The following is a 26,532-nucleotide window of genomic DNA, read 5'->3' as shown; positions in this document are numbered from 1 at the left end:
CTTTTCTATTAGTCCTGGAAACCTGGTTGGGGCCCTGAGGGAATAAAGGGAGGACAGACAAACGGACACAGACAAGCTGGGGTCAGGTGGGCCGTGTGCACTCTGAATGGAGTGGCACTAATTACTGCAACAACCCAGACGTCAGCACTTTTGTTTCATACAGCATGTTCATTACGCACAGCACAGGGGAAGGAGTTAGCTGGTCTGTGTAGGAGGTCTCTGTGAATGAGGAGCCTCAGAATGTAAACACTGAGCAGTCATTAATAAAACACTCAGACATGCTGTGAACACTCACATTCTGACAAGATGAAGGTTTTGCCCGTTTCCTGTAGGTCTCATGCCATGGTTCTTGACAGGGCCATGCCTGTGACAAGACACATTCACTCAACTTCATTTGCTCTTTACACATCCACTCAGGGCTTTCTCGGCTCCTTACAATCTCCCACTGTTTTGGAACATGGTAGAGTGTTTGTGGGCACACGGGAGCTGGGCCTGGCTCCAGTTTGAAGCCTGAGGTGCATCTTTCTTCCTTCAAGATTTGGGTGTAAGCCCTCAGATGAAGTGAAAAACAAGAACGCGGAGGGGAACTCCGTCCCAGGGCTGTTTTTTCTGATGAAGCTGCTCCTGGGAAACTCTCAGAATAAACTAATGACAAGGCTGTTTACCTCCAGGCCCCCGTAGCCAAGACGGGTCACTCATTCAGGCCCACCTGGGCTGTTTGTTACCTGTTACCACCAGGACATGGATTTGCCTTTAAGGAGCTGGGCCTCCTTCTTTTTCTTTCTATAATGAGAAAGTGGCAAGTATTACCCATGATCTATCCTTCTGCACCATTAGTCTGTGATCCTAATTATTTCTATTAAGGCAACTCTGAAGTCTTTGGGGGCAGAGACCAAGCCAGCAAGCGGGACAACCAGTTGATCCGTTCCATACCCTCTCTCCACCTGGGCCCTATGACCACAAAGGTGCAGGGATTTGCCCACAGGTCCTGTGCATACTGCTCATCACTTAATTCCAGGTCTGCTCTTTCATCCAAGTGTTCCCTGGTCACTCCACAAAAATGGCTCCTTGAGAGAACAGGAAAAGGACTCTTTTTTTTTTTTTTTTTTTTTTTTTTTGGCTGTGGGGTAAGAGCATGAAGGTAAGATTCAGTGATAGACCCAAACCCCACAGCAGCTTTGCCCACCCCAGCCTCTGCAAGTGCAAGAACACTACACGACTCTGTTCAAAACAGTTTATTTTATTATTTTTTTTGTCAGACAAACACATTGATTTCTGGACCACAGTAGAGGATGGAAACCTTTCACAAACTTATTTATTTGAAAATACAAATATAAAATTATACTTTCCACATCTGTGATGTGAGAGACTGCCATCCACATAGTAATTTTTTTTTTTTTTTTTACAACAGGGCTTTAAGAAAGCCACACACAAAGACCTGAAAGATGCTTGAGATATATATATATATATAGATACATATATATGTATATATATATAAAAAAAATACTCACTACCAAAGTTCTCATCAGTTTCATACTAAAGTATAAAAGTAAGGGTGAGGTCAGCCACAGTGCTAGGGGAAGTTTTATTTAGATACATTTATGTCCACATGAAACGCTTAGACCTGCATCCTATTACATATGGAATTCTGAGTTTATAACACCATGAATGGCAGATTGGCTAGCCCACGCTACTCAAGAGCACACTCACAGACCCCACACAGGGTGGTACAGTATGTACAGAATACAGCAGGAGGAGCCTTCCATGGAGGCTCTGGAACTGTCTCTCAGTTCCACCCCCCCTTCCCCCTCGTGCCCTGCCTTCCGGAAATGAAGTCCTATCTGAGACAACACCTTCTGATCATTAAATAGCCGTGTTTGAATTGTGGTTGTTCCCCGAGAGGGGTGGGTTTTATTTATATGTTTTTCTGTTTGCTTGCTTGTTTGTTTTTGTGTTTTAGTTTACTTTTTTTTTTTTTTGGTGAGAAAAAAAAAAAGAAAGAACAGAAGAAAACTAACTTAGACAGGATTAAAGTATTGCTTCACTTCCAGCGCTGCCTTGTGTAGTGTCTGTGCCCAGGACTGGGCTCAGGTGACATTGGTTTTCTGCTCTAGCTGAGGGTGGGGGGGGCTTCCCAGCGTGTCCGTTCAATGTGCTCACCCGCACAGCCTGCCCCTCTCTCGCCTCTCTCTGCCTGGCTGGCTTCTGCCTTCCTTGGAGGATCTGGTTAGTAAAGCACAACCAGGAAGAAAAACAAAGCCAAAAAACCAAAAAGCAAACCCCCTCTGCCCTCCCTCACCTGCCCTCCAAGTTCCCTCTGCCCCTGTGCGTCGCTTCCAACTGAGAGAGAGAAGTATGAGTTAGTGTTTCTTTTGTAAACAATTTCATACGTAATATAACACAGAAAGCATGGCTGACCGTCAATAAAGACAAATGTGGTAAACTATATTGCTTTATTCTTGAAGATGCTGCAGTGAGTGAATGGCAGAATGGAGCGGTGTGGTAGTGGTGGTGGTGGAGGCTAAAAGTCCCTAGCCTGCGTTTCCACTAACGCTCAAGATAGCGTTTGTTTTTCTAGTCGGAACCAAAAAATACTTTCTCCCCAAAATTCTCAAATGAAAAAAAGAAATGAAAGAAAAACAACACCCCCCCCCCCAAACAAAACTGAACACCTTTCAGGTCATTAGAACCCACAGTTACCCAATGATTTTTATACTAGTCTAGCAAGATGTGTGTGTAACATTCACTGGCTGTGAATTGCTGTGCAGCGAGACATTAAGTTGACAACAATCGAGCCATGCTACCTTAAAGCCCAAGCTACAAGTTCAAATTAAGAGAATGGTTATGAGGGATTAAAAAAAAACAAAACAAAAAAACCGCAAAGGCCTGTTGGGGCTTCGTTTGAATCAAGCCAATGAGCGATGGGGATAGAGTGTGAGGCTGTTTCGTTTTCCCAATGGGTATGAGGAAGGCCACAAACCACACACGCAGAGGCTCCTGGGGAGGAGACCCAGGCTTGGTCATCTCCACCAGTCCCACATCCAGGCTGAAGTAGGAAGAGGACCAGGAGTCACTGCCACTCCATCCCCCCTCTTGGGAGGAGAGGAGCTTGGGGTCTCAGGCAGATGGATCTGGAAGCCAGAGAATCCCCTGGTGGTTATTTGATAATGCCACGGAGGTGCCATTAGCTAAGAGAGTTTCTCCCCAAGGGAAGGTTATGATAGCAGGTCCCCACATTCGCTATTGAGCTTAACTGAAACAAAGACAGGGGTGGACATCAGTGTTAAAAGAATTCACAAAAATCGTTTAAGATGGAGTTCTAGATGAGGAGGGGGGGGACTAATGTGAACCTTAACCTAGGTAGCCACTTGAAAACATATCAGATGTTCACAAGATTTGTGCTATGGGCTACTGGGTCTCTTCAAAATGTATATAAACATCTAAAACATATTCACACAGATTATCAATTTCTTCTGAGCATCCTTAAAAAAATATTTTTTTCTCTTAGTAAAATCATTTTAATATACCACGCCTCCCTCTTTTAAAAAATAAATTAAAAAAATCCAGTTTTGCATATCTAGTGTTTGCATTTAAGGTAGTATGGCACACCCCTTCACAGAGAGGGGGGCGGGGACCTACAAAACGCCGTGGAGTCTGCCGGCATTTGAACATTGTGAGACCTTGGGTTAGTTGAAACCACATCAAATCAGCAAAAATAAAATTAAATTTGAACTCGGAAAAAAAAAAAAAGGAAAAAACTGCCCCCAAATTATTAGCATTTTTTTCTTTTCATAAATAAGGAAAGTTCTATCCTTACTGGTCCTAAATCTGAATAACTATGTCTAATTTTTTTTTAAACCTTAATTACGTTACACCTATCAATATGTACTAGAAGAGGAGAAAAAAAGTCACTACGCTAATACCAAGACAGCACGCTTACAAGAGAGCCATATTATACATTATTAACAAAGGATGGTCAACAAAGAGTCACTATGAGGTGATGGGGACGTGGAGAAATGGACAGGGGCTGGGGGACAGGACGTCACCAACGTGGACAAAGGAGGACTTCATCCCCTAGCTAGACACGGAACTGCTGGGAACCTAGTGTCGCCCTCTTTCTCTTCGTTGATGTTTTTTAAAGTAAAACTTCTATTTTGTTATTTGATGACTTGAACGAGTTTCGTGTTTTAAAAGCATCCAGCATTGTACTTGGTTTAGTTGTTTGGAAACGTAAAAACAATTAACAACAACAACAAAAACCACCCCAAATCCAAAACCTTCCCAAACAACCCAGCATTTTATTTTAAAAACAAAGAACATGATTTTCTTTCTTTTTCTTTTCTTTTTTTAAGTTGCATTTAATTAGAACAGAAGCAGGGTTCTTTACTTTCTTCCTGAATTAGCTTTTTGGAGACTTCGTGTGAAGATGCTTTTGCGCTACCGTGTCTGTGAATGTCTATGTTAGTCTATTTGTTAGTAAAATTTATAAAAACAGGAGTGCAGCTGTTCTTTATAATAAACGTCGCATTCAGTGTCTCATACTGGCTGTGCCTTAAGTACCAAATTTATAAACGTAACAATTTAAAAAATATTAATAAAATGTCAATATCACATTTTAAAAAAGAAAAAAAATATATATCCACACTACAATATGCTTGAATGCCGTCTACTGAGCTGGACGTCTACAGTTGCTGTTGCCGACCTATTACCAATAGTTTAAAAAAAAGTTAAATTAAAAAATATCCTTCATCCTAAGTGTCTTTCCCCAACTGAGGACCATATATTCTAACAGCCAAATGTCAAACATGTGCAAACAGGAAACTGTCAGTTTTTCCCCCAGTCACAGTGCAGTGATGTTTATACCTTTTATTTTTAAAATTCTGTTTACATCTACAATAAATTAAAAAAAAAAAAAAACAACTCTTCCATAGCCTCTCTGATGATACTTGCAGCACTGAGGTATCAAAAAAAACATATATATATAAACCGAAAGGTTGCTTCCCTAATTTGTAAATAGAAAGTGAATGGAGAAAGGGTGTATTCATGCAGGCTTATCCACTCCTGGCCCATGGGCCCCCTTCTCTGGGGGCAGGATTGGGGACAGGGTGAGGAGAGAGGCAGAGTACCCTAGGGACCTTTGGAGGTGCTGAAATGATTGGACAATATAAAATGATCAGATATTTAAAAATTAAGACTGAAAAAGAATGTCCCCACCCTGCCCCTCCCCTAAGCCAAAACAGGTGTGCTTTGAAACTTTAAATATGTTAAATATTAAAATTGTAGCTTTGTTTTTTTTTTCCTTTAAAAAACGTCTTGGGAAAAGCAGTTTTTCATATTTTAAATAAAAATCTAGCTAGACCGTAACATTGAAGCTGTGCACAGAGAGGTCGCTAGGCTGGCGGGGTGCTAATGCGGTTCTTAGGTCTACCACACCAACAGAGGCGCTAAGAGTGGAATCCCGGGTGGCCCTGGCAGCTGGGTGCTCTTGTGGTTTAGTACCGGCTTCATCAAGGTTCCCTCCCCTCCCTTCTTCCAGGGCACCTAACTGCCTGGGAGCAACTCCCCCACAAAAATATTTTTGATTCTCTTTCTTAATAGTTTCTATGTAGTTAATGGAATTATATTTACAACATTTTTTTGTTTGTTTTTTGTTTTTTAGAATTCACAATTTCAAAAAACCTTATAATCTGACCTCTTTGAACAGAAAAAGAAAAGCACTCATAGAAAAGGAGGACCCTCAAAACACGGCCGTCCTTACCTTATTGCCGAAAATAGACTTAGGTTAACAAAGAGACGTCACAAAAATGAACTGCTACAGTCTCTTAGGCAGCCAACTGCATGTCACTTCTACAACGCAACAGAGAGAGTCTATGCCCACCTCCCGCTCCGCACATCACAACTTTGCTTCAGTGTGTGCTAAAGTCCCAGATGAAAATTCTTACAGTCTCAGAATTGGTACCCAAAATGGAGAGTAACATCACCATCTCAGCATCCTTTAAAAGTGAGAACAGAATCAAAACAACAAAACAAAACTCTTTTTCAAGAAAAAAAGAAAACTCCTTAATATATAACAAGTATACTATGGTTAGCTGTGAACTAGATATTAAGCTACGGTGACACCAGGCTAAGTCAGAAATCACTACCAAATGTGATTCAGGGAGATTCCAAAGGAGAAGGGAGAGGGGGGAGGGAGAGGGAGGCCACCAAGAAAAACAAACAGAAGAACCAAACCAAAACCATGGGTTATATACACGTTTAAAAGCTGTTGTCTTATATTACAGCAGGGTGGTGAGATGAGACGTAGTCAACCCTCAATCCAAAGTGTGCCACTCTGGTTGGGATGAGGAGTGAGGCTGGTGGGGATCCAGGTCTGAGGACATCACCTAAACAAAGGGCCACTCAGAAACTTCGCCCAGTCTTGCCTGGACATCCAGGTATGCTCTGCGGGGCAGCGAGGTCAGGCGCATCCCGAAGAGAACATAGAGCAGGGAGGGAGGAGAGAGAGAACATTAGGCACACATATGGATCATTCTGAGCTCTCGCCTACAGCTGTCAGAGGACTAGGCTGTATGACTGTGTGTGTGTGAATGCAAATGACTGATGGCTGACTTCCCAGCTTGGTAAACCAGGTATCTAAGCCATGCCTGATGCTGGGAAGGGGACAGACAGGTCTGACATGGGGCTGGAAAGTTCTGGAGTTCATGGTGGGAAGTAGAGTCAGCGCGGGTTTCAGCTAGTTGGTCAAACCATACATTGGCAGGAGACCCCCTTTTTGTTTCAATTTTTGGTTTTGAAGCTATGCCTAAGAAAAGACTAAAAAAACTAAAATATAAAAAGGCGTGGTGGCACATGCCTTTAATCCCAGCACTTGGGAGGCAGAGGCAGGTAGATCTCTGTGAGTCTGAGGCCAGTCTGGTCTACAGAGTGAGTTCCAGGACAGTCAGAGCTGTTACACAGGGAAACCAGGTCTCGAAAAACCAACCCCCCCCAAAAAAAAAACCAAAAAAACCCCAAAAACCCAGCAGCAAAACAAAAACAAAAACAATCAAACAAACAAAAACTACCACTGACTGAAAAACGTGAATTTGTACTAAGAGATTATATACTAAGGGACTGATGTAACTACTTAAAACAAATAAAAACTTAAAACAACAACAACACAAAACAAAATCCCAAAACCAAATAACCAGTTCTGGTTCAAGAAAACCAAAACAGGCCCAGGATTCAGGCTTGCTGACTGGGTTATCCTGGATTGCCTGCCGGCCTGGGCTCTTCTGTGGGTGGTACTAAATGTCAGAGGGTCACTTCTGCGGGAGACAAATGATGTGCCTGCCTAGTCTTTCACAGCTGCTACGCAATCGCGTGGCTTGACTGGCAGGAGTGGCTTTAAGCGGCTGCTTTCCTGGCTACTTTATCCTTATAGCCTGGGGCCGGCCTCTACCTTCCCTATGGTAAGGTCAGAGCAGCCTTACAAGGAGGCGGGACTGTGGGGGAGGAGTGGACATGGGCAGCTTCAGCGGCTGGCCTCGGGGGACATGCTGCGCCTAGGCACTCTTTTGAGTCCCTCTTTCTTTGATAGTTCATCTTCAGCCCTCAAGAGTTCTTGGTCCTCTCCGTCCTCCTAGCTCTCAGAGGGACCTCACTGTCCCCAATCCCCCAAACCCAGCTTAATTAGTAGCGAATAGCTCTCTTTAGACTGTTAGTGGATTCTGGCTCTGCCAGCGGTGGGGGGGCAATGGAGGTAAGGAATGGGAAAGTCATACACAGGGTTTATTTGGTTAAGAGAGGCAGTGGAGTTAGTCGAGCAGCAACATAGGAGGAATCTAAAGGATTTGTGGAGCTCAACTCAAATGGTCCCCATCCACTACCCAGCAATTCCCCAACTCCTCTCCTCCAGAGAAGACAAACCCAGAGCCACCCCCTCCCTCCCACGCCCCACCCCAGCTCCAAGAGTGAAAAGTTAATGGGATTTTCCAAGTAGGATCTATTCCAAGGCCTCAGCCATCACCTTCCCCTCTTCTGGAGAGACACATTACTTGCCATCCCATCCTCCAGCTTATATGCCAACACAATACAGACCTCGGGCTTCCGTGAGGAGGCCAGCCCTCTGCCTGGTGCTCTTCCCAAGCATGGCAGATACTCGTTTTTGGAGGAGGAGAAGGTGATAAGGAGGCCTGCTTGCTACCTGCTCTCTTCTGTCCCACCACCTCTGTATTTCCATCAAAGTGATTTAAAAATGTTTAATTAACTCGAGCTCAGTTTAAAAGGTTAAGAAACTGGCAGGGATCCAAATTCACGTTAGGCAGGTGATGCTGTTAGTTTAATTTGCTTTTCGTGTGGTAATCTTGATAATTACTCCACAGTTAACTGGCAAAAAAATGTTTTCTTTTCTCTAAAAGATGGAGTCAGGCCGTTTGGCTGCACAAACCCCATTGGCTGAGCCCCAGAAACCCACAGGGTGAGTTCACAGGACTTTGAGAATGGCTCTGCTCCCCATCCCCTGGCCCTGGGACTGGCACTAGACCAATTTACCCGCCTCCATCTCCCTGGAACGGGCACAATATGAGATCGCCTTCCAGTTTCCCACAGTCAAGAAAGGAAAAGATGAGGGTGAGGAAGACACAGAAATGGAGCCCAAAGAACCAAATCAAATGAGCAGGGGGGAGAGAGAGAGAGAGAGAGAGAGAGAGAGAGAGAGAGAGAGAGAGAGAGAGAGAGAGGGCAGATGAGGGTCATGATTAAAAGCTAGAGGAAGAAATGAGAGACTAAGAGATTGGATTTTTTCCTTTCCAAGGAAGTGGGTCCAGAGAGAGAGAAGAAAGAGATGTGATGTGATGAGATGGGCATGTGTGTACACGTATGAGCAGGGCACATATGTGTACGGACACGCAGGCAGGGCGGAGACGCATGGCAGAGACGGCAATACCTCAGAGTGAGATGCCAACCGAAGCACCTGTTCAGTGGTATCCATTTGTAAAGGCCGTTGCAATCAAAGGGCCCTAAAATTGCACAAGTGTTAAGGTCATCAGTGCGCTATACACGGGAAGAGATCGTCATACTCTGGGAAAGGAGGTCATCTCTAGGAGTACGGTCTGTGGCTGCCAGCATGAATATGTAATTCTGAGACACTGTGCCATGAGGAGTCAGGGGGACACCATCCCCAGCGCCTTCCCTTCCTGCCCTGTCACTCCCCCATCCAAGCTTGTATGCTTCCCAAGGGGAAACCAAGAGCCAGACTCGGAGGGGTTCAAATCCCAAACAATGCCCACGGTGACCATGAACCCCCACAGGGCAGATACAAGGATCTCTGTCCTCGGTCTCCAAAGATTCATCTGGGGGAAGAAATGTCGGTGCTGATCAACGGTGATGGCCTGTGATTATTTCAGAAATAACATCACAGTGTGAAGGTCCCAAGACCCAGGTTTTCAAGAACAAACAGGGTGTGTGTTTCTAGCTGCTGAAAATGGAAATGAGTCGTGTTCTGAGCGCTGATGGACAGGCCCCCAAATTGATGCAGCTCTGGGCTGAATAACAATGTTCTGGATTTGGTACTACAGTTGATCCAAGGGGATTAGACTCATCAAACTACTGATTCAAGTAATACTGGCTTTGGAGCGGAATGGATGAGAACTCAGAAGCACAGGCCAGGGTTGGCTGACATGCACAAGTATGTGAATATCTGTGTCTGTGTGAGAATGCCTGTGTGTGTGTGTGTGTGTGGGGGGGGGTGCGCGCGCGCGCACGTTCTTCCAATGCCAGGAGGCATGAATGAAGTTGCCTTGGTCCCCCCAGGCTCTCACAATGGCTTTGGTCTCCCCATTATAGTCCCCAAGACAGAGTTTGCCTGCTTTCTCCCAGATACAGAATCTGATGCAGGATATAACCTGGGACAGCACACCCCGCCCCCACATCCCCACTCAAAATCAAATTGCCTCCAAAAGAATGAGGCTGGCTAGGGCAGAGACTGGACCGTTTTCTGTTTCCAAAAATGGAGGGGGCTGCCAGCAAGTGGGCTCAGGCACATTCATGCTCACACACCAGGAGGGAAAAGAACAATACAATCTGAGAACAGCATGCAAATCTCTTAAGCAAATTTCCATTGCCTGGATTAGTCAGATTAAAGAACCACAGAGCATTACAGATATCAAATGCATCTGGCCTTTGGGGGCTGCAGCTAAAGAGCGAAAATGGGAACTTACTTGGAACCTGGAAACTGTAAGAAACATTAGCAAAGGAATGGCCTGGGAGGGAACTTCCCCCCTACCACCTTCCAGGCACTACTGCCACCAAAATGGACAGCAGGCGGGGGTCCTGCCCACTGAGGTGAGGGAATGGCATGAAGACTTTTCATATGCCAGGACAACATGATTTAGGCTAGCTGCTCATTCTCACCCAGTTTTTTTTTGGGGGTGGGTGGGTAAGAATATCCTATTCTTACTTTGTAGCCATGGCCATGAGTTGTATGAGTGGTTCAAGGTTGCCAAGGCCAAAGGTGATGGAGTGGTGAATAGAGCTGTCCATACACCTTAGACTACATGGCTGGGCCAGCAGGTGGGAGCTTCAGTTGGCCTGCTGTTGATGGGGATCACCCTGTCTCTTCCTCTGCCCTGAACCCTGGACTTTCCTCCCCACGGGCTGTGTGGAGTTGGTGAGGAAGGAGGAGGCAGGAAGGCAGCGAGGTAGATACTTACAGCTATGCCGTGGCCGAAGCCCGAGCCAGGCTGTGGACTGGCTGCGCTCATGTAATTCCCCACTCCGGAGTCCTGGCTGGCAGGGCCGTAGAGATCGGCGACAGGTCCTGGGCTGTTGGCCCCCGGGAAGCCTCCGGGCCGCGCCGGGTTGGAGCCTGCCGGGGAAGCGGGCGCGCCAAAATTCGGTTGAGCACTGTAGCTATTCAGGACTGGTGTGCAGAGAATAGAGCTGGGTATGAGGCCAGAAGCCAGGCATGCACCGACCATTACAAGCCAAACACTCGAGATAAAAAAAAAAAACAGCTGAGGCCCAACTTCTAACACTCAACCAAGGCCATGCGAAAACATCAGCAGGGACTCAAGAATACTCAGCCCAGGCTAACCACTAAGAAGCTTGGAGCTCCAGAAATAGATAGAAGAAGAAAAAACAAAAACAAAAACGATCATTCAACACAGTATGGCAACCAACCGGAGGTGCCTCACTGCCTATCAAGTTATCACAATAGAAATAGAGATAAATATGGAGAGAGAGAGAGAGAGACTTTGTTCACATCTGAATTGACGCTCATGCAGTCTTCTAGATTTGGGCACGTTGAGACAGCATTCACATCCCATGCAAACTACAAAGGAACTAGTTTTAGACTACACATTGTGTTAATATTGATATTAAAACATGACAGGAAACAAAAGCAATTTTGTGTCCTTGAAAACAAAAAATCTTTGGGAAAGGGATTTTTGGATTCATTTTTTTTTGTGTGTGTATATATATGTTTCATTTCATTTCTCTTTGTTTTTTGGATCCATTGAATGACGAATTTGTATGTGTGTGGTTTTTCTTTTTTTTTGAAAAGACATAAAAAGATCTCTATTCTGCACCCCTCCCCCCTCCTGACAGGCTACTCCCCCCCTCCCCCCACTTCCATTTATACCCTGCATGAAAGTCGGCAACACTGAAGTGGTCAGAGGATGGCATGTGTCATGGAAAGTTCGGGCATCTTAACGTAACAGGAATGATGGCGGCAGAGTCCTCTTTTGGGGTGCAGAGCAGGGGATGGAGGGAGGGGATGGGTGGGAATGGTAACCTGAAGGTTGGCTAAGGCTGGGGTGGAGCCAATGGTCCTAAGAGGATACCCACACACTCACCTCCTGCAGGAGAAGGAAAGGGAGGGAAGGACTTAAACGTTTTTTCCTTTGGTTAAAAAAAAAAAAAAAAAGACAAAGAAGTATGAATGCAGAGCATACTAACCAAACCAGCTGACAGAGAGAGTGCCCGACCGCAGTGCATTGTGGTTACATTATCTCAGGTAGAAACTCCAGACTGGGAGAAATAAAGCTTAGAACGCACCTTGGCTACAGAGGGAGAGCCGGCATCCACACAGCCAGAGACTCAGCACTGTGTCTGGGGGAGGGGTGGCCAAAGGTGACATCACCTTAGGCTTCATCCTGGCCTGTCCTTAGCCCCATCACACCTTCCTAGTGTGAAGAGTTGGAGGGCCCCAGCCTGTCCAACAGGTGGATTCTGGCTCAGCTTTACACCCTCTTAGTAGACTCAACTTTATTTTCTGTTTTAAAAACATTTCCATCATAGGCCTTGGGTGGTGGTGCACGCCTTTAATCCCAACACTTGGGAGGCAGAGGCAGGGGGATTTCTATTAGTTCAGGCCAGCCTGGTCTACATAGCAAGATCTAGGCCAGCAAAGGCTACACACTGAGAGCCTGTCTTAAAAAAAAACAGAAACAAAAGCACCCTCACCAAAACAAAACAAAACAAAAAAATCCCAAACCGTTTCAATCGCAAAAGGAAGTTCTTACTGGTTTTGAAACCACCAAGGAGTGTGAGGGTCGCAGCTGCTAGACCATAGCTAGCACGTTTTGAAGAAACCAAGCCTGAGTGACGGACACTCCCTTGTCTTCAAGGCTCACTCCCCCTTCCTAGCTCCTGTGGCATCTCTCCCCTGTCCTGTCACAGCTGCTTTCCACAGCAAAAAGAGTATCTGAAGTCAAGAGTGGAGTCCCTCTTGCCTGGGGACCTGTAGCTGGACGACCTCACTTCTCTTGTGGCTTTGAAGAACATGTAAGTGGATCGATTTTTTCCCCCATGTACTTGTCACAGGAGTGAGAAGAGATTCAGGATACTGCACTTGAGAAAGGAACACAAGATCCAAGGTGGGCCCAACCAAGTTGGGCCTGGCTCCCGCCTCGGCAGAGGAGAGGGAGACTGCTGCCTCTGGATGCCTGTGGGCAGGATGAGCCTCTCTGAAGCACTGGCCCAGAAATTAATAAACAAGACAACCGAGCGAGTGGGTTAAGGGGGAAGGGGCGGGGTAAAGAGGCTTAAAGCGAGTGAATAGCTTATTTGCAAATGTACTGGCAGACAATAGGGACAGCAGGATTTTTGAGTAAAGAAGATTAAACTTGCAGATAGCATTTGGCCCTTTTTCCTCGAGGAGGCAAATATCCAGCCGAGATATCCAAAAGGTGGCGCTATCTTGGTGGAATATACCTTCTCGTTCTGGGCTCAGCAGATGTAAAGAGCTGGACAGTGGCTCTTGGTTCGCCCCGGCACCAACTCCCCACCTCTCCAGAGGAAGGAACTAGCTTGCTTTGACTTAGGGTAGGGGTGGGGCACAGGGTTGGGCAAACTTGCAAGTGGAAGATGGAGATTTTTCAGCTTCTTCCTCCTCTGGTAGGATGTGTTTCCAGGAAGATACTGGACAGGGGATGGAAAGAAGGCAGGGGAGCCAGCTACAGAACTATTCCAGCCAGAGAAAGACAAGAGGCAGCATGCCCATGGATGAATGCTGTCCAGAGCACTCTGTGGAAGGCTTAGAAGGCAGGAGGGCTGTGGGTATTCTCCCCACCCTTGGCAACTTTTCTGGTTCCATGAGCACCTGGAAGCCTGGTGTTTGAGGTGGTCTGAAGGGAATTTCACAGCGAGCTCACCTCAGGCCTACAGCACTCCTTCCTACCCAGTCCTATTTCATCAAGTGATGCTAACAGTACTATGGAAAGAAAGGCACCATCTTAGAATGTGGCTTACAGCCACCCCCAGTTCCATTAATATGCACTTGCTCAGCCCAAGCCCCAGGCAAGGGTGGAAGACTCGGCAAAGTACTGCAGGCAGGCAGTAGGTACCTAGTTCTGGGCTGGTCCCCTTCTCCAGGGACAGGAGAATCTATGGCCTTATTGGTTTGGCCACAGAGGAGAGATGCGTCTTTAAGCTCCTCAGTCAACAACTGTGTCTCCTGTGGCGGAGCCCCACTTCAGATGGCATGATAAGGTCCGAAGGCCTTATCATGAACTCTCTTCAGGAAGGGACAGAGACAGACCCTTGGTGCTGTTCCTGCCAGCTGATAGCAGCCAGCCGGAAGGTAGCCGGGACAAAAGACTTGACTTTTCTCCTGGAAATGAGCACAGTTCCACATATTGTGTGCTAGCTGCCTGCTTGGTCACAGGCGGATCTGAGGACCCTCTCTTACTCCAAGCTGTGAGAGGCACAGTTCTGGTGAGGTGCTTTCTGGGAAATGGAGGGCCCCCTTCCCTAGGCACCAAACTTCATTTGAAAGGGTCAGGTGTGGTCCCCCCACTCCAGGATCAGGTTAGGAAGAAGAGAGGTGACATCATTTTTCAGGGCTAAAGAAGGGCATCTTGACTACTGTATTGCTAGTCCAGTTGTGTGTGCATGCATGCCTGTGTACGTGTAAGTGTGTGTGTGTGCGTGCACGCGCGCGTGTGCACGTGTGTAGTATCTAGGAATATCATAGCGTGTCTGCAGCAGAAGCTGACACTTATATGGCCTGGGACAAGGCCTGTGCTAGGTTGACAGTTTGGGGGCTCACTTCCCAATCAGCAATTCTGAGCAATGTCCAGGCTCTGGATTAATTCTAAGTTGGTTCCTCCTTCTGCACCTGATTCCAGTACTTTCCCAGTCCAGGCAGTACCCTCGGGAGGCAGGCATAATGGAGAGAGGGGACACTGGACTTGGAGTCAGAAGACCTGAGTCTGACCCTGGCCCTTCCCTGATACCTGTGTGCCCTGGTCCAGCCTATGTCCTCATCTGTAACACATGAGTAATGTGTCCCTTATTCAGTCTGAGTCACCAGGCTGCTGTGAGAATGAAAAGGAGAAAAAGCTCTGTGACTTATCGGGTATATGCAGAGCCCAACACAGGTACTGTATGCATATTTAGCAAAATCCAATAGAGGAAAATGCAATCCATTTGCCATACAAACCTGAAGGTGATTTACAAGAGGGTCCAATCCATCTATCTGGTGTATTTAATCACCCTGGACCCGAAGAAAGGGCTCTTGGGGGAGGGGCAACACCAAAGTCTGGGACACCTGCCATGCCTCAGGAGGATAGCAAAGCAAGAGGAATGTATTTGATGAGAGTTGGAGGCATTTTACATTAAATTAAAAGCTTCTTTATGCTCAAGAAAACGCCTGGATGGCTGACCCAATGAAGCCCTCTTATCTCATCTCAGAGATGGGAGCAGAAACGAACCAGCAACCTATCCTGGGAAAGCGGACCCTTAGCTGGGGATGCTAGGCCAGAGTTCTGCAGGCAGCTTTCTGCACACTTCTAAGTGAGCTAGCGGGCTGCCATCTTGTATGTGGCTGGGCTGACCTGTGGTCAGGAAGGGCTGGGCCAGGAGTGGGGAAGTGACGTAAATCACAATAGCCTTCCTACAGGTCTAGGAAAAGACACGGAAGTCCAGGTACTGCTACAACGGGAAAGTAGCAGCAGATAAGGAAACCCATCTGTAGCCAGAGCACCCCGGAAACGCTGCATTAAACCACCCAACATCTGAACTTCGTCTCCTCATCCAGCCCTCTAGGGTCTGAGATCAAAATTAAAGAGAGAACCCAAGACTGGAAGCAGCCCCCTCCTCTCTAACAGTTTGGTGAGTCCAGGCCACCTCCAGGTCAGTGTTGAGAGATCTTGACCCTTGGCCCGTTTTGATCTGAGAACCGCCTTCGTTCTCGAGGCCCACCATCTACCTAACTTACCAAGGAAGAAACCCATATGGTTTCCCCTACGTCACAGCCACTTGCTGCTACGCTGCGCCACATGCTCATCCTGAAGGTCACATCCCTGCCTGTCCCAGCCAGAGATCCTTTGTGTCTTCTTATACTTCTTATCTGACCAGTATACATTTTTTCCTGTACTACAAACACATTGAAGGATTGTGAAATCCAGGGCCAGGACTACAGACTTAAAGATGGCCTAATATTGTATTCCTGCAGCGGTAAAAAGCCATGCAGAATCAGTTGCCAGCACATCCCTGTTAGGAATGGCAGTGCAGGAGATGTACCACTAGTGAGAGCTAGGGAGTCAAGAGGGGCCAGGCTGGGAAAGCCACTCCCTCAAAACAGCTTGTAAGATGGACACCATCATCCCGGTGTAACAGATGAGCGAACCCAGGGTCTTAGGACTGAATCCCATTCTAACTTGAAAGTACATGTGATCTCAGTCCCGACACTCAGGTAACCCTCCTTGAATCATAGCTTGGTGCTACAGACATCTCTCTTACTAGCCAGGGAGCCACCTGAGGTTGGGTGGTGCCTAACAAGACACAGGGGACTCCATCTCTGCTGAGGACTAGGGCACCTTCCACTGTGTCACAAAACAAAGAGCCTTGCCGCAAACCCAGAAACACGGTCAGTGCTAGGGAGTCAGTAAGTGGGACTCCTGCCCCCTTCAAAAGTGCCTGGACATAGTGGGGTCCCCAGAGGACTATCTCAGCTTTCAAAGGCCATCCCACTCTGTTGGGCCCAGAGGGGAGCTGGGACGCCTTATGGCCGATTGGCATTTATGGCCCAATTGCATCTAACAGTATCTTAGTGCCAGGGGATCCAGTAGCAGGGTGTGGGTGGTGGGTTAGGAGGGCACAGTCCCTTGAGGACCTGTACAAAAGGCTTTCCACTTGAGCAGTCCTGTCTTTAATGATTGTAAAGGCACAGGAGTTTAATCCATTTTTGATGTAAGCACTAATAGCTCTGTGTCCTTGAAGTTCAAAGCGGGCGCATGCATGTCACTAATTAACCAAGCGAGGAGCCATTCAGCTCCCTCTCATGTTCCTAATTAGGTCTTTAATAACAAACAAACCCCGACCTTAGCAAGGGGCCCCCATTTGTCAATAGTCTAGGAGTAGGACTGCTTCCCTGTTTACTGTTGCTCTAAACTGCTTGCTCCTAATCTCAGGCTGGTCTCAAGGAAAGTGGGAAGAGTCATGCCAAAGAGACAAAGAGCCCTTAAGGCTATCTTTGTTGGCCCTGGCAAGTAGAAGAGCTCTGAGCCCATAGGAACCCTAAACCTGGCCTGGTGACCTCTCCTGCTGGGTGTCTGCCATGGTCAGGGATGTTATGCAGCTATAAAACCAAGCGGGACTTGAGACTCTGGTTACACACTGGCTTTGCCTGGGCTTCGCTTGCCAGATTCTGATTTGATGGGTCTAAAATGTGGCCCACAATGGGGAAGTTACAAAAACTCCAGGTGATTCTAGCCCACAGCAGACCTGCACTGACCCAAGTCTTAAGGCTGACTTGCTCATTAGCAGCGATTAGCGGGTCTTCTGTTATTGAGTTTGTGGTGTGTGTGTGTGTGTGTGTGTGTGTGTGTGTGTGTGTGTGTGCGCGCGCACGCGCGCGTGCCTGTGGAGGCCAGAAGCCAATGTCTAGTGTCTTCCTCTAATGCTTTCCACCTTAGTTGAGACAGGGTCTCTCAATGAACTTGGAGCTCATCAATCTGGCTAAGCAGGCTGACCAATCAGCTCCAGGGATCCACCTATCTCTACCTCCCCAGGGTTGGAATTACAGATGCAGCTGGGCCTGGCTTTTACGTGAGCACTGGGGATCAGAACTCAGGTCCACTTGCTTGCAACAGCACACACTTTACCAACTGAGCCATGGACGTCCCTTTAGCCCCAGGACCTTCTGCTATTAATGAACACCACCCACAAAAACAGAACCACGGAACCCTAAAAGGTCCCACCAAGCACGCTTAAGGTTGGAAATCTGATGGATTAAAAATGCGATTCTAACTCTGTGAACACAAGGCCTGCCACACCTTCATGCCTCCAGCCCCCGGGGGCTGACTGCTCTCAAGAGCACACTCCACACCCCCACCGAGTTCCCTATCCCTGGGATGCTCCTGGATTTCTCTGCATGCTACCCTTAAGCCACTGCCATTTACACTGCTTATGCCTCCTAGAACAGAGGATCTGCAGCTCCGGGCATAGCAACAACATGGAGCCGCAGAGATGAGGCGACCCACTAGGACCTGTAAGTCTGAAATCCTCACTTAGTTGAGGTGGATGCATGCCCGGAACCATGTCGTCTGACGGCCTGCCCGTCCTCCTGTGGGTTTATCTTCTGAGCTATTTCTCACACACAAGGCGTCTCTTCCCCCAGCTGCACCTCTGGGCAGATTCAGCTTCCTCTTAGCTATTTGAACCTTGAAGGTCAAGACTTAGGGAATGGAGGTGATGAACTCAGCGTGACCCCTAGCATGACCTAGTGAGTTTACTCTTCAAGACAGGCAAATAGGAAGAGAGGCTGGGAGGGGGGCCCCCCGAAATCTCAGGGGCTACTTCAGTGGAAGGTTTAAAGGCTGCGGTACTGGAATAAAAAGAAACTGTGAGACCAAAGGCAGGGACGAGACAAAGGGTTTCTTCCAATCATGGGGGTGCTGCTCTGCTTCTGGTCTGTTCTCTCGTGGCGGGGAGGGGCTAAGTTTGTGCCTTGACTGACTTTCAGAGTCCAGGTTACCCTGGGTGCTGTGTGTATCTGTAATGCTGAACTCTCCAAGGCCAGGGAAGCCCACCCTCTCCAAGACATAGTCAGAAATAACTTCCAGAAAGAGAGGAAAGGTGGCCGGGTAGCAGGGCTGGGCGGCTTTTCTCACACACCAGTCTCCACCGCAGACACCCAAGCTTGCATTCAGTGTTTGCCATGGACCTGGACAGACCACTTTATTAATATTAATAAGTAGCCAGGAACAAAGGGCCCATTTATTTTTAGCCGTCTTTAATTGTGTAGTAATCACTCATCTACAAAACAAATGAGCCCCTGTTTGCAGTTGCTATGGTACCTGGCGCCCAAGCCTCCCCGCAAGAAGATTGGGCAAGGAGTCGGCTGCGTCGGTGGCCACGCCCCTTCCTCCACCATTGGCCCACAGCAAAGCCCCAGCAACTGGGCAGCCAATGGTCTCCTTGCTCTAGGGCTGGGCTGTGTTTCCCAACCACTTTCCAGATGCAGTTTGTGCGGAGGCAAAGGGAGGGATGCTGACTCCTCCCAGCTGAGAAGTCTGCCTGCCCAGAGATTCCCTCCCTAGCTCCATCACCTCAGATGGTGACTAACTTCCTTCAGCTGTATTTTAACTAAAGGTTCCCTTCCAATAATTCCGTTCAGCCTGGCTCCCCCTTGTGGGACCACACCTCTTCTGGGTCTCCTTTGTCTGACATTGGTCTGAATGGACACAGGGACCAGATCAAAATGTCAGCCAAAGGCCGGCCAGGCAGAGCCACGGCGGTGAGGCTGCAGATGAAAACCAAACAAACAAACAAACAAAAAAACCAAACAAACAAACAAACAAAAAAAAAACGTAGCATGCCTCCCGAGACCACTTGTAAATGATTTTGGGTTATCGCCTCCCCTAAGGAGAGGCAGAATCGAGTGGGAACAGCGGCGCCTTTCTGTTGAGTGTTTAAAAGTTGCAGTTTCGCTCAGCCGTTTGCTGATAGTGGCTGAGAACACAGGCTGATGGGGTAGGCTCAAATCCTGTCACCTCCGCCTCAGATAAGCTATCTCCCCGGAGGCACAGTCTGTAATCTTTAAAATGGGAAGGGGACTGATGACGCCCATTATGGTCTCAGAATTAAGTGGGGTAGGGTGTGTGGGCTTAGCACACAGCAGCACTTGGCTCGCTTACATCAACAGCAACTACTGATGAATTGTTATTATCATTGTATTATTAAATCTGGGGGGTGCCTCTAACATTTCTCATTAACAAGACACCCTTCTTCAAGGCAACTTCCCAGCAGGTGTGTCTACTTTGAGATGGTGGCAGGAACCCTCCCACTCCATGCTCTGACAAAAGAATCCCAACAGCCAATCACGGCTGCTCAAAAGTACTCTTTTCTTGTCCCTTGCCCTATGGCATCCCAAACTGGAAAAGGGAGACCTTCCTATTAATATTCATAAGCACCGAGAAACAAAGGGGCCCTTTACTTTCTGTGGTCTTTAACTGCACAGCAATTACTCATCTATACTAAGATTGCAGCCTCGGTTGACTTCGGGTGTGTGCCATTCTGCCAGGTGTGTACAATGCTGGGGATCACACCCAGAACTTCTTACATGTCAGGTTAAGCACACTACCGACTGCGCTCCAGCTCCAGCTCCTTCTTTAGATAGGATAGAGTGGCCACCTTTCAGGAGTTCTCACACCCCTCAGCACCTCCACCAGTGGGGCAGTCTCTAGGGCCTGTCTAATACGCTCTCCTCACTTGTGGAGTGCCCAGGAGAACAACCACCACTCCTCTAGAGCACACGATGGCCAAGCCACTCAGAGGCAAGGCAGGAACATGTCACCTACTGAAAACCATTCCACTGATTTAAAGACCATTAACATTCCCTCACTCCATTCGCTTCAGGATTAACTTATACTTCGGCCTGGACTTTAAGGCTAGTCACTAATTGCTCTAGAGTTGATTTATCAAGTGCATGGTATTTCTATTACAAAATTATTGATTGTAGCTGATGTATTGTATCCTCCACAGGGCTGGTCCAAAAGCCCTCGGAAAATGAATGAAGCTGAGGTCAGCGGCAGGAGCCGTGCACATCATTACAGATTCAGTGAAGTTACTTAAAACCCATTGCCAGTCTATGGTTAAAGTCCTGGCTCTCTTAGAAATGAAACTTTTAATGACAAGCTGGGAAATAAGGTGTTCTCTAGAATGCAGGCCAGGGGCCTGAGAGATGAGCACTGAAGGAACACCCATGGGTAAGGTAAGTTAGCGAGTTTCAGTACCTAGTCTCTCTGGGCCACCGTACTGATTCTATCACAGTAACAAAGTGGCTGTATCCTATGGAGAGGCTCTCCCCATGACTTTCCCCACACACAGCCACAGCCCCTGAGGATGTCTGTTGCTAACACCGGGAGGTTGACCAGAAAGCAGAGAGAGCTGTCCTGCGTTCCCCCACCTCTCATCCCCCATCAGATCCTGCTGAGAGAAGTACAGAAAAGCTATTTCAGAGAGGAAGGCACACACTGATCCATTTTCCTTTCTAACTGTGTGTGTGTGTAGTGTATGCATGTAGACACTTACCTGTGTATGTGTACATGTGTGCGGGTATGCTTACATGTGTGTATGTGTGCATGTGTACTTACCTGTGTGTGTGTGTGTCGGTGTGCTTACCTGTGTGTGTGCACATGTGCACAGGTGTACTTACCTGTGTATGCGTGCATGTGTGCAGGTATACTCACCTGTGTATGTGTACACGTATGCAGGTATGCTTATCTGTGTGTGTGTGTGTGCAGGTGTACTTACCTGTGTGTGTGTGCATGTGTGCAGGTATGCTTACTTGTGTGTGTGCATGCATGTCTGCAGGTATGTTTACCTGTGTGTGTGCATGTGTACTTACTTGTGTGTGTGTGCATGTGTACTCACCTGTGTGTGTGTCCATGTGTGTGCACGTATGCAGGGTGTACTTACCCGTGTGTGTGCATGCATGTAGAGGCCAGAGGTCGAGGTCAGGTGTTTTCCTTTATTGCTTTTCACCTTATTTTTTGAGACAGGGTCTCTCACTGAACCTGGAGCTTGCCATTTTAGCTAGAATGGCTGTCCAGGGGCCTCCGGGACCTGGCTGGCTGTGCACCTAATGATGGGGGGTATGTGCTGTCACAGGATGCTAGATCTGGCTTCTCTGAGTTCTAGAGATCTGAACTCAGATCCTCAAGTTTGTGTGACAAGTACTTTACCCACTAAACCATCTCCCCAGCTCACTTTCCTGTTTTAAAATGAAGTTGGTGGTTGTCATCATCAGGCCAGAGATGACACTGTGAGAAACAGGGACTCTCCTGAAAGCCACGAGATTACTGCTTATGTCCTCTGGATCGAGGCTTCAGGATGTCCTCCAGCATGGGAGGAGGGCTTTGAGACACTTTCACAAAGGTGGCAGCGGAGGTCCAGAGCCATCTCAGGAGGCCTGGGATGTCTATGCCAGTTCCTTGGGCCCTAATCTCCTCCTCTGGTTCAGCAGAGGCCGCAGAGTCCTGCGACAGGCATGCTAGTCTGCCCACCTGCCTTCTGGGATGGAGCTCTGAGGGCTCCAGACTACAGGACCAGAGCCTCCTTCTGTTCTGCAGGCTGCAGGTCAGTAGCCTGGGGTTTTGCTCTCTGGTTTCTGTTCCCACTTGCTGCCCGAATCAGTTCGCATCTGCGGCAGCACTAAAGCTTAGTCTCAGCCATTTTCTTCTGCCTACCTCCCCTGTCCCCAGGGAGACCTTGCTCCTCCTGAATTTTTCCACCTGGAGCCTTGGTGTCCTCATTCTGTCTGGCCTGGCGCATGCTCAGTTCCCATGTGTTCCAACTCTGCCAGAGCATCTCGGCTTCTTTCCCCCATGAGGCTTCAATTTCGTTTTATCATGACACAGCCTTTTGAAGATGTTATGGGCTCTGTGACTTTTTCCTGAATTCTGTATCCCGTGGTAGATAACCTGTATCGTCCAGGTTCTGCCCATGCCCCTGTCAGACTGTAGGGTTTGGTCAGAGCCGTCACACACCACGACTTGACATGTAGGTTCTGGGTAGTAAGTACTATTCTCACTTCATATGGTCTTAGAAAGTTAGGGACAAAAGCTCTGAGATCTCTGGTACTCACTTATGGCTCGTCACATATGCCTTAAGACAGTGTGTCCAAAGATGGTTGACCACACATGCTCAAAGTGGAAAACGAAGGTCTCCTCCAGAAAACCCTTCTGGGGAGACCTAGGGGGAACTAGGTGGCCTCTTCTTTGGCTGTCCCAGGCCTATCACACTTCTCTCTTCCCTGCAAAGCCATGCCAGTTGCTATCACTCAAGGGATGCTGGGCCATCACAGACCCCACTGACCCCTTCCATCATCACCACTCCTAAGAGTCAATATCAACATCAACCAGGGCTAAATGCACACCCTGTCTGCAAGGGGCTGAAGCTCTCAGCCCCTTCCCTACCACATCTCACCTCCCTCCACCCGCAGGAGCAGATGACACAGGCTGACTTTTTCGTAGGGACCTGAAGGGCTCAAGAAGAGGCTGAGCTTAGAGAAGCCTGGCCGATGATCCTTAAACAAAACAAAACAAAACAAAACAAGAAAAGATCTGTTGCTTTGTTCAAGAACGGTGTGGGGGAGGTAAGAACTCGGAAGAACTGGATGACCCCTTCCAACTCTGGCTCCATTCATTTCTGCTATGGTGAACCCGGATCTTGGTTGGGGAGGCTAGAGCTGAGGGGGGTGACCCAGTTCTAGACTGGGAGAGTGGGGATCGTGAGGAGAGGTGGTGGTGGCTGATGGCGAGAACATGGATCCAAGCCCCTTGGCAACATTGAAAACATGGAACCCCTTCTCTTTCCTGGTCCCCACGCTACCCTTGAGACGGCGGCGGCGGCGGTGTTGGGCCGCGCCTTCGGAGACCCTGTAATATCAACTCAACAATGCATGTTCTACAACTACGGCTACAGCTACCAGGACAATCTACTACAGTGCATGCATTTAGTTCAGTCCCACAGATACATACAGTCTAAGAACAGGCAAGGGAGGTGTGAAATGCTTTACTAGACAACAGGTGTTTTGGAGTTGTAACTGATAAAAAAAAAAATAGAAAACGAAAGTGTACAAAAAAAGACATTTCTCGAGAGTTGGATATGAGTTTGTTTCTTGAACTGTTTCATCTGAACAAGCAAAACATGCAAACCAGCTGGTGCTAACAGGAAGCTGGACACTGAGAGAGGGTTAATAGGTGTGGACAAACCTTCCCGCTGAGCGTGCTCAGAAGAGTGTTTGAGAGGAGGTGTGCAGGTCCTAGTGTAAGAGAGGCAGGAAAGTATGCCTCAGAGACACTCTCTCACCGCAGCCCCAACCAAGCAAGAGAAAAGACAACAGAAACGTGACTGCTCACACTCACCACCACCATCAGGAGCTCATGTCACTAGACTGGAATAAAGCTGGCAAGTATAAAGTACAGTAAGGGGTCCTGGCTGGGGCCTGAGGGTGGGGAGGGGTCGGTGGGTGATACCAGGGGCGGCTCTGCAAGCTCTCACGGTGATACACGGACCCACCCATGAGGTCACCCCCAAAATAAAAGTACCCTGAGAATCGGTACTGCTTTCCTCAGGCTGGGGGAGGGGTGGTCAATTGTCAAAGCGGATTTATGTTTGGATGGGACGTGATGGGGGGGTGGTGCCGCTGGGACTGAATGAGTACGATCAAAATAAACAAACTCTTGACTGAGCACAAGAAAAGATGACGTTTCAGACTTCCAGGTGAACGTGAAAGAAAAGTGACCACTGATAGTGAAGTTATCTAGGAGTCGGCAGAGGGACCCCTTGCTGGGACGCCTGTGCCCTGCTCACCTCAGGTCCTGGGGGAAGTAAGAAAAGGTAGGCAGGCTAGCCCCGAGAAACAGGCTGAGGCAGAAGCTCAAGGCCTCCCCCTTGACTTCCTCGATACCACAGCCCTGACAGATAGGAGTTGCCACCCTGAGAAAGAGCCAAGCTGCCTCCCACCCCCCATGGCCCTCAGCAGGTGCTCTCCAACGTGGGAAAGGAAGTCAAAATGAAGGGGTGGGGGTAGAGAGGGTTGAAAACTAAAACGGTGGGGCTGGATAAAAATAATGACAAAAATGTTGCCTTCCAGAAGATGTCTAACCCCTAACCCAAGTCCAGGAGTCCCTGGAAGCCGAGACCACATTTCCTGGAGTCAGGTGTGGCATGGTACCAGGCTCCAGGAAAGTGATCAGTGGAGTCTAACGAGTTTGTGAGGACCCCTGATGCAGGCTGCTTGCTCAGGAGGCTGGGGGAGCGGGAAGCTGGGGGTGGGGTGGGGCGAGGTTCGAGGAGCTGGTACAGGGAAATCTGGGTCATCAGTGCCTGGGACTCCTATTGGGCCTGGTGTAGAGCATGCATTGCTGGGTGGCCTTTCTCAGTTCACAACAGTGTTTGCCAATGAAGGGCCACTTAACTGACCAACCTTCCAGGCTCAGAGTTCATTTCATCTTCTTGAGGGAAGAAGATGACAGTCTCCCGATGGGCCAAAATGTGTTAAGAGAAAAAGGCAGTCTCCTTCCCCAACTTTACAGCCTTGGTCCAAGTCCAAACGTGGGGCTCTGGGCTGGGTTTGTAGTCTCCATGAGCAGATCAGACCATGTTCTCTCTACCGTGGGCACAGCCCAAGCCTACAGCCACTAGGCAGCACTGGGGGTTTCCCCTCGGGTGGGTACCTCAAGCCGAGGATTTACTGTTTGTGCTAACCCAGGCTGGGGTGGGCAGGGGTCTGGGGAGCGTACTCCTGAATACGATTCACTAACAGTGCAGTGATGAGCATGGCTGACCTTGATGGCCTGTGGGAGATTTTGGCTCCCGATGGAAATGGCTACAAAGAAAACACCACTGATCCTGGAAACAAAATGTGTGGTTGGAGATGACCTTGAGGGTTAGGAGTTAGAGGGGTGGGTGAGTGGGGCTCCCGCCTGGCTCTGGGAGGGGGGGGTCTGTGCATGGGCAGGGGTAGCAGAAGGGGGCACAGACTGGGAGACGGCTCTCAGACTCGCAAAGAATCCCATACTGCCCTTTAAACTTGCCATGAAGTCAAGGGAACGGGGTGGGGTGGGGAGAGAGGCAGGGTTAATTTCGGGTTAAAGTTTAGTTTCATAATCCAAAAGTTATCAAAAGAAAGAAACTGAACAGAGAAAACAAACAACACTCACAAATTTCAAGACTGTTCTTTTGATCTGTCTCCCCTCCCAGGCACAGGTAGGAATGAGGCTTCTTTTTTTTCATTCCCCAAAACACTCAAGTTAAAATCCCCCCAACCAGAAATAGGAAGACACGATGCAACTGTGCACCTTCCTAGGGCAGGGAGTAGGGGACACCAAGGGACACTGGCCAGAGGGCAAGGTGGTGCCTTTAGAGACTCGAGTGGATGGAAATTGAGAATGACCAGCTATTTGGACTTTCCAGACTGCCTGCCAATCACCAGCTCTCCGTCAAACTGCCCCTCGGTAGCCCCCGCCCTCAATTAAATCCCAAAACTCCAGTGGGTCTCTTGGGGGAGAGGATCCTTTGTAGCTCAGAGGCAGCGCCAGTTTGCATGGAACGGATTTTCTCTGACGTTTTCTAATGAGCCTCACTGTGCCAGTTTGGGTTTTTGGCATTTGCCCTCTGGGCTTTTAACGCTCCACTTCCTGGTACCTTCACCAGCACCCCATCCTGCCCACTCTCTTCAGAGCCTAGATGTGTTGAATCAGTGCTCCAGTGTGCCCTGCTTGTGGGGTGGGGTGGCGGGGCGGGGTAAAGGAGCCAGGAGCCAAGCTGCTCAGGAGGGAGGAGCGAGGTGGAGAGAGCAGCTGCCAGCAGAGGTGCCTGGTGCGTGGCAGGAAGCCTGTGGCTCTCCTGGTGGGGTGACACACCCCAGTTCTGGCTGGACCTTACAGTATTGCTGGGGAAATACTCCCTTGCCACTGGAGGCTTCCAGATCTTTTAAAAGGCTGGGGATAAGGTCATGGGAGAGAAAGCTCCCCTGTCATTGGTGGCCGCCTGGCTTAGAAAAGTCTAGGGCAACTGGGATTCAGGCTACCGCAGCTT

General features: G+C 48.4%; 1 protein-coding gene across 15 annotated transcripts in view; it reads right to left on the bottom strand.

Moving 5' to 3' along the window:
* Positions 1 to 1,566: 1,566 nt before the first annotated feature.
* Msi2 (musashi RNA binding protein 2) overlaps positions 1,567 to 26,532 on the bottom strand; it is a 366,225-nt gene continuing 341,259 nt past the window's right edge. For 5 of the 15 annotated variants that reach the window (XM_052757205.1, XM_052757206.1, XM_052757207.1 and 2 more), the window contains 3 exons: positions 10,692 to 10,900; positions 8,927 to 8,999; positions 1,567 to 6,441 (listed from right to left, as the gene is read on the bottom strand). In XM_052757205.1, the coding sequence (XP_052613165.1) occupies positions 8,958 to 8,999; positions 10,692 to 10,900 (251 nt within the window). In that variant the 3' untranslated portion in view covers positions 1,567 to 6,441; positions 8,927 to 8,957. Of the gene's footprint in view, positions 6,442 to 8,926; positions 9,000 to 10,691; positions 10,901 to 23,702; positions 23,753 to 26,532 lie in introns of those variants that run through there. The other 10 variants (XM_052757208.1, XM_052757209.1, XM_052757210.1 and 7 more) reach the window with 5 other exon arrangements.

This window comes from Peromyscus californicus, unplaced genomic scaffold (assembly GCF_007827085.1).
Source record: "Peromyscus californicus insignis strain IS unplaced genomic scaffold, ASM782708v3 Scaffold_3__1_contigs__length_106647218, whole genome shotgun sequence".
NCBI lineage: Eukaryota > Metazoa > Chordata > Mammalia > Rodentia > Cricetidae > Peromyscus > Peromyscus californicus.
The sequence above is the reverse complement of the archived record's forward strand: the minus strand, read 5'-3'. Positions and strand labels throughout refer to the sequence as shown.